This window comes from Leptodactylus fuscus, chromosome 5, assembly GCF_031893055.1.
Source record: "Leptodactylus fuscus isolate aLepFus1 chromosome 5, aLepFus1.hap2, whole genome shotgun sequence".
NCBI lineage: Eukaryota > Metazoa > Chordata > Amphibia > Anura > Leptodactylidae > Leptodactylus > Leptodactylus fuscus.
Window position 1 is genome coordinate 5630172 of NC_134269.1, and position 13782 is coordinate 5643953.

A 13782-nucleotide genomic window follows, 5' to 3' on the forward strand; every position below is an offset into this window, starting at 1 on the left:
GTTGCCGCCACTGCCTCTTCCACTGTTTCCAGTGCTGGAACTGCAGTCCAGACCAGCAGCCAGGACACCTCCACATCTGCTTCTGTCACTTTGGGGAGTTGATCCTCATCCTCCCCTTTTTCTGCCTCTGCTTCTTCGCCTGCACCATCATGCGCCTCTTCTCAGCAACTTACCATCTCCCAGGTGTTTGATTGCAGGCAGAAGTACAGTGCAACCAATCCACATGCCCAAGCCTTAAACGGCCACATCTCAAAACTGCTGGCCTGGAGATGTTGCCGTTTAGGCTTGTGGAGACTAAGGCCTTCCATGACCTGATGGCAGCTGCGGCACCTCGCTATGTCGTCCATAGCCATCTCTACTTCTCCCAGTGTGCCGTCCCCGCCTTGAACCAGCACATGTTCCTTGACATCAGGCGGGCCCTGAGTTCCACACTTTGCACTAAGGTACACCTGACAACCAATGCATGCACAAAGTGCATGCGGACAGGGACGCTACATCTCACTCACGGCACACTGGGTGAATGTAGTGGAGGCTGGGACCAGGTGGCAAACTGGGGCAGCCTACCTCCTTTCCCCGCCCAAGATTCCTGGCAGGAGTTCTCACAAATCCTCCTCCTCCTTCTCCACCTCTTCCTCCTCTGCCGTAATATCAAACCCAGCTGCGAGCTGGAAACACCAGCATTGGCGTGGGGAGACGTCAACAGGCCGTTCTGAAGCTCATCAGCTTGGGCAAAAGAATTTACACTGCCCCCAAGTTAAGGGATCCATCCTAGTTGAGATGGCAATGTGGTTTTCGCCACTGCACCTGGGCCTAGTGTCACCAGGAGGCACAAGTATAGGCGCATGCTGCGGGAGTACCTGGCCGACCACAGCCCTTTCCTCTCGATCCCTCTGCACCCTACACGTATTATGTGTCGAAGTTGGAACTGTGGCTGGAACTGGTGCTTTACGCCTTGGAGGTGCTGTCCTGCCCTTCTGCCAGCGTTCTAAGAGGGTGTTCAGTGCAGACGGTGGCATCATTACTGATAAGCGCAGCCGTCTGTCAGCTGACAGTGCTGACCGGCTGACACTGATCAAAATGAACAGCCAATGGATTGACCCAGGATTTGCATCTCCACCAGTGTTAAACCCCCCAACATGAAGTTCCATGTTTCTGCTCCAGCTCAACAGTTCATCCTCCTCCTCCACCATCACCGTTGAAAAATGACATTTAAAACCACCCCATTAAGGTCCTAATGCCTTATGCTCCTACAAGGCTCAATTCATAGCAAGAGCATAAAATTATGCTCCTGAAAGGCTCAACTCACCTCAAGAGCCTCAATCTCTGCTCGTACAAGGCTCACCTCACCCCAAAGGCCTGAAGCTAAGTATGGGAGGGCTCACCCCAAGGGCCTGAAAACTAATTTTTGGAGGTCTCACCACATCACACACATCCACAATGACAGTTAAGGGTGGGTGCTGTTTGAGTTCCCCCTTGCCTATGCCATCTGTGGCTGTCATGGGCAACATGATTTAAAGGGGTGCATGCTAATGTTTCTTTAGCTTAAAATTTGTCTTTCTGTCCATACTAATGTAGAGGAAAGAAAGTTTCCAAGTATTTTTCCACTTTCATAGAGGTTGTATTGAGTTTGGAGTGTCTAGTTGATAGCCTGTGATAGTGGGGTAATCCTGTGACTTGGGAGTGTTAGATACCCCAGACATGCTTCCCCTGCTGTCCCAGTTGCATTGCAGAGGTGTTGGCATTATTTCCTGAGTTGTCATGACTTGGTGACTCCAATTGGTCGAATTTGGGTTTCCCCTGAAACAAGCATGTTTTTCCCATAGACTATAATTAGAGATGAGCGAATAGTGAAATATTTGAAGTTCGTTATTCGTTTTGAATAGCCGCTCAATATTCAACTATTCAAACAAATATCAAACCCCATTATAGTCTATGGGAGAAAATGCTTCGTTTCAGGGGATCCCACCATTCGACTCAGGAGGGTCACCAAGTCCACTATGACACCTCAGCAAATGATGCCAACACCTCTGCAATGTAACTGGGACAGCAGGGGAAGTATGCCTGGGGGCATCTAACAAGCCCAAGTCACAGTTTTACCCCACTATCACAGCCTATCAACTACACACTTTCCACACTCCATTCTAGAACTCGCCCGTTCTGACACCTTTATTATCCACTTGGAGGTTTATTTACTAAGTTTTCCAATTATCTTCATCCCAACCACCATCATCGTATTATCTTATACTTCTATTGTCCGGGCAGTCTTAAGGATCCCATCCAGTACTGGTAGACAGAAAGCCTTCTCCACCTTTAGCTCCCACCTCATTGTGGTCTCCATTTTCTACTGGACCATGTTCAGTGTTTATGTCGTCCCAACAGAAGGACAAACCATCACCATGAGTAAGATCCTCTCCCTGCTATATACTGTGTTTACTCCATTGGTCAACCCCATTATATACAGTCTGAGGAATAAAGACATTAAGAAAGCCATAGAGGAAAGAATGTATAAAAGTGTCATCTTGTAACGTAACAACAAGAGGGAGGATCTTTGTATGTTTCACATTGTAATGATTATAATACTGTATATTGTATGTGCTGTAACCAAGGAATTTTAACAATTTTGTAATTTGCTTGACATTCTTTAAAATAAATATAAACCTTAAGGAAGTATAATCGTATTAGTGATATTATGAATTCTTATACCCACAATTATTACCATGTAAATGTTTCTTCATTCGTAAACGACATCGGGTCTTTTCAGGATTTTTGTCTTTAGGCAGTATGACAAGCTAAAGATTGTACTAGAGGATAGAGCGGTGACTGAGACAGACATGTAAGATGGATAGACACATATTGAACAATGTAGGTGTAACATCTTTGCCTATTCGGTTCTCTGCACCACCTTCTGCTCGCGTGCTGCGGCGCAGTTGGCATGTGTAGTTTGGTTCATGGCTTGAAGTTTTTGGTCGCACTGTGTGAACACGGCTCTACTGCTGTGATTGTACTGACACCACACCCGTCTTCTGCCCTTGTTTGTCAATGCTCCTCTAATGGTTAATCTGGCCTTGCCCTGTGATTGACAGCCTGCCTTCCTGTCAACTCCATGAGCGGGTTCTTCCTCCCTATATAGCCTTGGTTCTCATTCACACCAGTGCTTGCTATTGCCATGTGCATACTTGCTCTTTACTGTCCCTGTTTTTGCCTACACTATTATCCTTGACCTTTGGCTTTCCTCACTGACTATTCCTTGGACTCTGATTTGGCACTGCATCGCTCAACTGTTACTGACCCTTGGCTAGCTGACCTCTCTTTTTTTGTTGTCCGTCTTGTCTGTGTTTTGTGTCTCACCTATACAGGGAGGGACTGTCTTTGTGGTTGCCGCCTATTACGTAGGATAGGGCCTGGCAATAGGAAGGGAAAGTTGGGGGGCTTCAGCTTAGGGCTCACTGTCTGTTGTGTCCTGTCCCAGGGTTCAAACAGTTATTGGGGAATTGCTGTCCTAGCAATTCCTTTACAGTAGGTTTATTCCAGGTAGGGCAACTATATTAGATGTTTTTGTCCTGTCCCTTGACACCACTAAACCCTTTTACAGTGTGAAATGAATGATCTGGTGGAGACTTTGAAGAAAACTATAGATTGGTCCAAGGTTAACCTTGTATTTGATAAAGCTTCTATAGTATATGCCAGTGGTGCTCCACTAATGGATAACTGTTAGATAAGGTTGCTCTCTTTTCTCCTGGTGGTGGAGGTGAGACAAAATCAAGTGTTGATAGGGTTTGGAAGCCGGGATGGAGACCACAAAAATCTTTGTTTGCAGATGATAATTTGAATAAAATCCTATTAGCGATAAGTGAGTACTATTGGAAACAGCCATTTTGAATAGCACGTACCTATAGGAATGAATGGAAACGGCCAGCATTGCGTGCATTCATTCCTATGGTTGTGTGCTATTTGAAATGGGAGTTTTGAATAGTACTCGCTCAGCTCTACTTCCAATACATCAGTAGGTTTAGAGGAGGTTATGAGGGTCATTGAAAGGCTTGACCTTGCAGGAGTAATAATAATAATACATTTTATTTATAATAGAGATGAGCAAGTAGTTAAAAACTCGATATTCGATATTCGTTTCGAAAAACCCCTCAATATTCGACTACTCGAATTGAATATAGAATCCTATTATACTCTATGGAGGAAAAATACTCGTTTCAGGGGTAGGCAACATTTGATCAAACTGAACTTACTAAGTCCACGAGTGAGGGTCGGGCTGCATTCTCCGAGAAGTCTTCTCCGTGCAGCGTCCCCGCTTCATCATTCGGCAATGAATTCACTCTGCTAGGCATTCACTCTGCTAGGCATGCCCGTACTACAAGAAAATGGCCACTTACAGTCAAAGCGGACATCTTCTTGTAGCGCGGGCATGCGCAGTCGGCTCTGCCCATGCCCGATGCCTAGGCAGAGTGAATTCAGAGTCGGAAGATGCCGCGGGGGACGCCGCGAGGAGAAGACTTCTAAAGGTAGGAGAAGAACCAGCGATGATTGGCCGACTGTATAGCATTCGGCCAATCAACACTGGTTCTGCATCAAATTTTTCCATTCGAATAGTGAGTGGTACTCGATCGAGTACGAGTATTTTGAATACCGTAGTATTCGATCGAATACCTACTCAATCGAATACTACTCGCTCATCTCTACAAATTAACTAAGATAAGTCCATCCTTCTGAGGGTCACGTTAAATACCTAGGTTTAAGCATCAGAGGGTCTCCTAGATAGATACATTGGTTTATGGAGGTAGAGCCCCAAGGATAGGATAGCTCAATCATATGAGAAAGATGTAACATGAGCATTGCCAATCTCTAAGTTATGCTTTTTAACCGCATTACGAAAACCCTCGAGATCCTAAACCATCTTTGACTATTATAACATTTATACTACTTTACAAATTCTCATCTGTAATTGTTAGTTACAAATGAAGACAGTCCAGTTTGGAAGATGGGTACATAAGATGTATTGGAAATTTTTAAGTAGCATCATTGAGTACACAAGGGGTTGGAAACATTTTTGAAAGAAGTGTCGACTTAAAAAAAAAAGTCAAAGATGAAGTAATTGGTAAATTTTAAGGATGCCGAGCTTCTTCTTCTAAGTCATACACAAACCATAACTGAAACCAATGAATTAGTGGACTAAACTTACAATTTCAATGTGATCTTTTGTCCCTGGCTTTTTTTTTTTGCAAAAATGATTCTTTTCTGGTGGATTTGATACGTGGCTCAGAGAGGTCTGCAGTGGGAATAGCCGAGTGTTAGGACTGTGCGGCAGGTGCGGCCATAGTATCAGCATCTTCCGCTGTAACTGTTCAGTGCAGCATGCATGGAGTTAATCCCCTTGCAGCCGATGGGCGTGGTCGGTCTGCTGACTGACACTTGTGTCAGCCTATCGGCATCTGGCTTGAGCACCTGGGCTGGCTGATCGGTCCCACCTTCCCTCCATTTAAAGAGGCTGGTTTGGATGCCCAGCACGCTAGCCTCAAACCTCATATGCACGTCTGTGAAAAAAATTAGTTTGGCAGTAAGCTGCCTAGTTAGGAAGGTAGTGAGAATTTTGGCCCCTTTTGTTTAAAATTGTGGGAATCCACCCCTTAGTTAGATTTGTAGGTATCTCCTACCTAGTCAGTCTGCTACTTGTGGTTCTACAACTGCAGATGGCTGTGGTGTGGGTGCAGCCCAGAAAGCTACTGGGAGCACATGGACATAGTTTGGTTTGTGTTAGTCTTGCAGTGCAGTAACTGCAAGACTTTGTAATTCGTAATGTGGCTTGGAGGGGGGGGGGTGGAATGACAGGTCCCACTGCCAACCTACCTGCCATTCCTAAAAATCCAGCCCAGTAACTGGAACTCTGAAATAACCCTCAACAGACAAAAGTTATCTGCTGAGAAATATTCTTTCTGGAGTTTAGAGATGAGCGAACACCGTTGGAACGAATACGTATTCAATCGAATATCAGGCCGTTCGAGGTATTCGATTACAATCAAACACCACGAGGCAAATGCAGTAAAAATTTGCATCCCCTCCCACCTTCCCTGTTTTTTGCACCAATAACTGTGCAGGGGAGGTGGGACAGGAACTACGACAACAGAGGCAGTGAAAAAAATCGGAAAAAGGAATTGGCGGCCGAAATCAGGTGACCTCCAATTTATACGAATGGTGGATTTAACATTTGATTAATTTGGGACTGTGAACTATGTGACTGTGAGATAGGGACAGATGTACAGGCAGGGTTAGCTAGGGATTACCTTTATTTAGGGGGATTGTTACTCACCCAGCTCTTTGGGGCTCTATCTTGTCGGGATCCCTGGCAGTTTGCGATATGCGCGAGCTGACGTTTTCCCATAGGAATGCATTGACCAGCGTTGATTGGCCAGTGTATAGCATTTGGCCAATCAATACTGGTTCTGCCAGAGGAGGTGGAGTCTAAGATCCGCCTACAGCAGTTTCCATTGTGGTCCGATCTCAGATGTAGAAGTACTGACACAGCACTGCTACACGGAGAAGCGGCAGAGCTCAGCACACACAGAGATGCAGAAGAGCTGAGTGTGCAGCATGGTTCAACACACACAGCACTGCGGAGATGTAGTAGTGCTGGCTGTGGGGTCTCATCTTCCTCTTAGTTGGTGACAGCTGTGTGGGGGGTGGGATGGGTTATTTGGGGTCTTGTGGGTGGGGGGTTTAATAGTCCATGTGGGGTTATAGTTCATGTGTCTTATCCTCCTCTTGCTTGGTGACAGCTGGACATCAATATATTAAGGCACTTTACCTGGGAGCACTGAGGCGGGGACCTTGCACTCGCACTATTTCATGGCTAGAGCACTTATACTCCGGAACCAAAGTACACCAAGACCTCTCTCTACTCTTTACATCAACCTTCTGCGTGAACTGGGCACCGAGCTTTTCCTTATATGTGTAAAAATGGGAGGCAGAACTTCAAATGTCCCTCACTTCTGAAGAAAGATCATTTGTCCTCAAACACTCCATGGGCCCTTCTAGATGTGTATGCTTGCAAGAATCAAGCTTTAAATTGATCACCAGATGGTATAAAACGCCCATTGTAATCCATAAGTTCTATCCTGAGACTTCCCCTTTGTGTTGGTGCTGCCATAAGACCCCAGGCTCTTATTTGCATATATGGTAAGAATGCGAAAAGATATCCCACTACTGGTCACTCGTTCAGCGGGTTCTGAACCAGATTTGTGGACTCTCCGAACCCCTGACCCCGGTTGACATATTTTTGAATTTATGGCCCACCCTCCCCCCAGATCTCACAAGAAACACTGGCTTCAACTTCTATGCATTGCCAAATTGTTGATTTCCTTTTATTGGGCATCCGAATTGCCTCCCACAATATCTAATTTTCTACATAAAGGATCTCAAGTAGCACGTATGGAGGAACTCTCCCACTTTGACCTTCACACTCACCAGAACTTCACCTGTACGTGGGTGCCATGGTATACCTTCCCAAAAGACCCTACCAGGGCACACCTGTGGCAACCCCCTGGTTGATTAGAAATGATTTTTCTTTTTCAGACCCTTTGACTCCTACCCCTAGCACTCATTGTCTTTCCCTTTCCCTTGTTCCATTTCCTGTTGTGTCTTTCATTGCTCAATCTGCAGTTATCTACAAACACAGTTTTATCTATGTCTGTAATGCTGCAATTATTGTTATCAATTAGAGATGAGCGAACAGTAAAAAGTCAGAGGTTCGATATTCGTTTCGAGTAGCCCCTCAATATTCAACTACTCGAATCGAATATCGAACCCCATTATAGTCTATGGGGGGAAAATGCTCATTTCAGGGGTAGACAACATTCGATCAAAATACACTTACCAAGTCCACGAGTAAGGGTCGGGCTGGATCCTCCGAGAAGTCTTCTCCTTGCAGCGTCCCCGTGGCGTCTTCTGGCTCTTCATTCACTCTGCCAGGCATCGGGCCTGGGCAGAGCTCCACTGCGCATGCCCGCACTACAAGCGGATGCCGCTCTCAAATGATCTGAAAACAAAGATTGTTCAACATAGTTGTTCAGGGGAAGGATACAAAACGTTGTCTCAGAGATTTAACCTGTCAGTTTCCACTGTGAGGAACATAGTAAGGAAATGGAAGACCACAGGGACAGTTCTTGCTAAGCCCAGAAGTGGCAGGCCAAGAAAAATATCAGAAAGGCAGAGAAGAAGAATGGTGAGAACAGTCAAGGACAATCCACAGACCACCTCCAAAGAGCTGCAGCATCATCTTGCTGCAGATGGTGTCACTGTGCATCGGTCAACAATACAGCACACTTTGCACAAGGAGAAGCTGTATGGGAGAGTGATGAGAAAGAAGCCGTTTCTGCAAGCACGCCACAAACAGAGTCACTGTCTGAGGTATGCAAAAGCACATTTGGACAAGCCAGCTTCATTTTGGAAGAAGGTCCTGTGGACTGATGAAACAAAGATTGAGTTGTTTGGTCATACAAAAAGGCGTTATGCATGGCGTCCAAAAAAACAGCATTCCAAGAAAAACACTTGCTACCCATTGTAAGATTTGGTGGAGGTTCCATCATGCTTTGGGGCTGTGTGGCCAATGCCGGCACCGGGAATCTTGTTAAAGTTGAGAGTCGCATGGATTCCACTCAGTATCAGCAGATTCTTGAGAATAATGTCCAAGAATCAGTGACGAAGTTGAAGTTACGCCGGGGATGGATATTTCAGCAAGACAATGATCCAAAACACGGCTCCAAATCGACTCAGGCATTCATGCAGAGGAACAATAACAATGTTCTGGAATGGCCATCCCAGTCCCCAGACCTGAATATCATTAAACATCTGTGGGATGATTTGAGAGCGGGCTGTCCATGCTCGGCGACCATCAAACTGAACTGAACACGAATTGTAAAGAGGAATGGTCCAAAATCCCTTCATCCAGGATCCAGGAACTGATTAAAAGCTACAGGAAGTGACTAGAGGCAAAAGGAGGAGCTACTAAATATTACTGCCACTTTTTTGTTGAGGTGCCCAGACTTATGCACCGGTCACATTTTGGTTTAATGCATATTGCACATTTTCTGTTAGTACAATAAACCTCATTTCTATCCTGAAATATTACTGTGTCCATCAGTTATTAGATAGATCAGACTGACATGGCCAACACCAAAATATTTACAACTAAAAATGATTAAGATTAATAGGGGGGCACAAACTTTTTCATAGGACTGTATATGCTCATTGTTGTCACTTTAAAAATTCAATAAAACATTATTTACAAAAAAAGAAATTAATCCTCAAAAAATCTTTCATCAAGTGACCCTTTGGCTTTTTAGACCACTGATACATGTACATGTTATGTATTTTTTACAATATCTTGTTTTTTTTTGTTTTTTTCATTTGGATTTGTTTTTCACATAATCTGTTAATTAGTTTATTATGAGATATGAAATTATCTTAAAGGAGACTCATGAGACAAAGGCAAAAAGTCTCCCCAGGCTCGTTCTACCTGTTCCCTTGCCTTTACTTTGTGTATAAATATTCAGATTTCGCATTACGGTTCATATCCCCGTGTCTTACATTCACACAACATGACCGTGATGTTGTCTATTCCTCCTGGGTCATTTCCTCGTAAGAAAATTGAGATTGGCAAAAAGAATTCCTAAATTTGAATATGAATTTCAAGAAGCAAAAAATTTCAGATGCAAGTATTGTTTGCTAACCTTTACATAGTGATACACATTGAAGTCAGCTTAAAGAGGATGTCACCAGGTACAAGATGCTAAATGTCATATGCGATTTGGTTGCTGTTGTGCCTCTGAATAATCTGAAATTTTTTTGAAATTTATTTCAAATTTTCTCCCCAAAAAATAAGACCTTTAGAAGCTTATATATAATATATATTACAGGATATATAAATTTGCTCTGATTCTACGAGTGGGCAGGAAATTTTATGAGATTTTATTAGATCCAGTCAGAGAGAGTGGAACATTTTATATGGTATTTAGCATTTTGTACAGATCCTCTTTAGGAATATTCCCAAGTTCTATGAAATTTACAAATTTGATGAGGGAAATATGTATTATCAGTAAGTATCTGTATCATACAAAGATCTATTTAATAAAAAAATTACAAAAATATACATTTCTATTTCTTATTTTGAGAGGGAGTCATTAGCTTCAAAGTTTGTTCCATAACTAAAATAAAAAATTCTGTAGTATTTTTGTAAAACACATGACAAGAACATGAATTTGGACTGTTGCTATTTCTGTTTCGCTACATCGTAACCATTATGTATTTTATATACAGGAGAAGAATCTGACGGCCGACACTGAGTTTTTTCTTTTAGGATTTCAAATCAAACAAAGTTTAAGAATCTCGCTGTTCTGTCTTTTCTTTGTGGTTTACTGCGGGACAATATGTGGGAACCTCCTGATCATCACCCTGGTGTCCACCAGTAAGATCCTCCACACTCCAATGTACTTCTTCATCTCACAACTCTCCATCAGTGACATCTTGTTGGTCACTGATATTGTCCCCAACATGCTCCACATCCTACTATACAATGGGGCGACCATTACTTTTGTTTACTGTATCACTCAGTTATATTTTTTATGCGCCCCAGAAGTATTTGAGTGTTTCCTCCTCGCTGTGATGTCTTATGACAGATATGTGGCCATCTGTAATCCTCTCCGTTACAACTCGATCATGACGCGCACATATTTTGCCATATTATCCATAGTCTGTTGGTTGCTTGGATTTTGTGTAATCCTAATTTACATCACAAACCTTGCAAATTTATCATTTTGCGAAGCAAATGTCATTGACCATTTCTTCTGTGACATTCTTCCCATTCTAGAACTTACTTGTTCCGACACCTATGTTGTTCATATGGAGATATTTTTACTTAGCATTCCAATTGTCTTTGTCCCAATTACCATCATTGTAGTGTCTTATACTTCTATTGTCCGGGCAGTCTTAAGGATCCCATCCAGTACTGGTAGACAGAAAGCCTTCTCCACCTGTAGCTCCCACCTCATTGTGGTCTCCATATTCTATGGGACTCTATTCAGTGTTTATGTTGTTCCTACAAAAGGACAAACATCGACCATGGGTAAAATCCTCTCCCTGCTATATACTGTGTTTACGCCTTTCATAAACCCCATTATATACAGTCTGAGAAACAAAGACATTAGGAAAGCTGCAGAAGAAACACTTCATAAGATTGGTATCTAAGAAATTAGCAATAACATGATCTTCACAAGTGTTGTACTGTGTAACATTCTAGGGCTTATTAAACTTTTATTTGCTTATCTATGACTGTGTATGACTTTGAATATTTAAATGTATTTGAGAAGGTGACAAGCAGGGTACTGGAATCAGAGATAAGATAAGATAATCCTTTAATAGTCCCACAGTGGGGAAATGTCAGTATGTTTCAGCTGCATAGTAATACAGATACAGGATAATACACAGTAAATATTACAGAAGTAGTAGACACACATATGCTGAGAAAGATATACTAGGAGTCCATAGCAGCTAGGGAACAGAGAAAAAAGAAGGAGGACATTCATAGTCATTTAGTTCTCTGTGCGGAGTGATCTTCGCTTGGTTTGATGTAGGTTGTACAGCCTGATCATGGTTGGAAGGAAGGACCTGCGATAGCTCCTTCTCACACTTGGGGTGAAGCAGACAGTCACTTACAGTGCTGCCAAGTCCCATCAAGGTCTCATACATGGGGTGGGATTTGTTCTCCCGCATGGAGGTCACCACAGACAGTATCCTTCTGTCACCCACCACCTGTACTGGGTCCAAGGGGCTCCCCAGGACAGAGCTGGCCCTCCTGATCAGCCTGTCAAGTCTATTTCTGTCCCTGGTTGATATACTGCTCCCCCAGCAGGCCACACCGAAGAAGATAGCTGAAGCAACCACCGAGTTGAAAAAGGCCCTAAGAAGTGTCCCCTGGACTCCGAAGGCCCTCAGCCTCCTGAGCAGGTAGAGTCTGCTGTGGCCCTTTCTGTGCAGCGCCTCCAGGTGATCAGCCCAGTCTAGTTTATTATTGAGGAGCACACCCAGATACTTATAGGTCCTGACTATCTCAATGCATGTCCCCTGGATCTCCACCGGGGTCGGAGCACTCCTCTGTTTCCCAAAGTCCACCACCATCTCCTTGATCTTCCCAGCATTAATCCTGAGATGGTTCTGTTGGCACCATTCAACCAAATCCCGGTTTAAGTCTCTGTATTCCCTATCGTCGCCATCAGTGATAAGGCCTACTATAGCAGAGTCATCGGAGGACTTCTGTAAGTTACAGCTGGAGGAGTTGTGCTTAAAGTCAGCAGTGTACAGTGTGAAGAGAAATGGGGCAAGAACTGGACCTTGTGTTGCCCCCGTACTACAGATCACAGTGTCAGACACACAGTCCTGGGCTCTCACATACTGAGGGCGGTTTGTCAGGTAGTCTAGGATCCAGTTGGACAGGTGATGGTCCACTCCACCAAGGTTCAGCTTCTCCCTCAGTAGCCCTGGCTGAATTGTGTTGAAAGCACTGGAGAAATCAAAGAACATTATTCTCACAGTATTCCCGGGTTTCTCCAGGTGAGAGAGAGCTTTGTGAAGAAGGTGGATGATGGCGTCATCTACCCCAGTGCCTGGCCGATAGGCAAACTGGAGGGGGTCCAGAGCGGAGCTCACTAGAGGGCGTAGGTGTGTCAGGACCAGTCTCTCTAGGACCTTCATCAGGTGGGATGTCAGTGCTACAGGTCTGTAGTCATTGTAGTCCATTGGGTTGGGTTTCTTTGGGACTGGTTCCACGCAAGATGTTTTCCACAGTTGAGGTACCACTCCCAGCTTTAGACTCATATTGTACATGTGCGTAATAATACCACACAGCTGGTCACTGCACATTTTAAGAACTCTTGCGCTTATCCCATCGGGTCCCAATCGTGCTATATCTGTGGTCTAATCCAGGTTTTGACTAGACCTCAGCTCCAGGTGTGAGTCCTTGGCTCATTACTGGGCCAGAAAAGACTACAGATTCTGCACTCCAATGCATATCCATGGAGTAAGAGGAGGCATCTGGGTCTGTCCTGTAAACCTGAGTCCGGTTAGACAAAGTTGTCCTTGTTTTGTTCGTGTGGATGATAGTAAGCCACATGTATAGTTAGGTTAACATTACTATTTAGTCATTCAGACGAGCAGGTTTTTATTTTGCTTTGCTCATTTTGTGCCTGAAGTAAAGGTTTATTTATTGTCCAGTTTTTTCCTAAATAAACCAGTTTTTTTTTTTGCATATTTTGTGTCCCTGTATTGACTGTTTGGTTCCGCACCACTGCTTCTGCTGAGCTACTTTCCCCACATATGGTGTAGTATGCAAGCAGACCCAATTTGAACAGTCTCAAAGAGACATACACCATTTTTTTTCCTCTCCAGTGTCCTGGGTAAAAGTTGCAGGAGAGATTAAAGAGGAGACTGCCAACATGGAGGACTTTGTGAAACAATATGGGTCATCCTACAGCAGCAGCAGGCTCAGGCACAACAGCAAAACACCATAATGGAAGCTGAGAGGCAACAGTAGCAAGCGCAATCATAGCAGCAGGAGGTGATCATGCGGCCTATGGAGATGCTGATGCAACTCAGCAAGGCTTTGGTAGACCAGAGGACAGCAGGAAAGTGTGCTGGTGCAAGAGAGATCCCGAGGCTACAGACCACTGCCTGAGCTGCCATACAGAGTGCTTTACCAAAGATGACGTCTACAGATGATGTGGAGGC

The 13782-nt window shown here is 44.1% G+C and overlaps 1 protein-coding gene across 1 annotated transcript; it reads left to right on the plus strand.

Annotated features, from left to right (window-relative positions):
- The first annotated feature begins 314 nt into the window (after window positions 1–314).
- Window positions 315–13565, plus strand: LOC142204337 (olfactory receptor 10A7-like). Its single transcript, XM_075275648.1, has 3 exons — window positions 315–443; window positions 10321–11239; window positions 13444–13565. The coding sequence occupies exons 1-3, from the start codon at window positions 315–317 to the stop codon at window positions 13563–13565; spliced, it is 1170 nt and encodes a 389-aa protein (XP_075131749.1).
- Window positions 13566–13782: the final 217 nt, after the last annotated feature.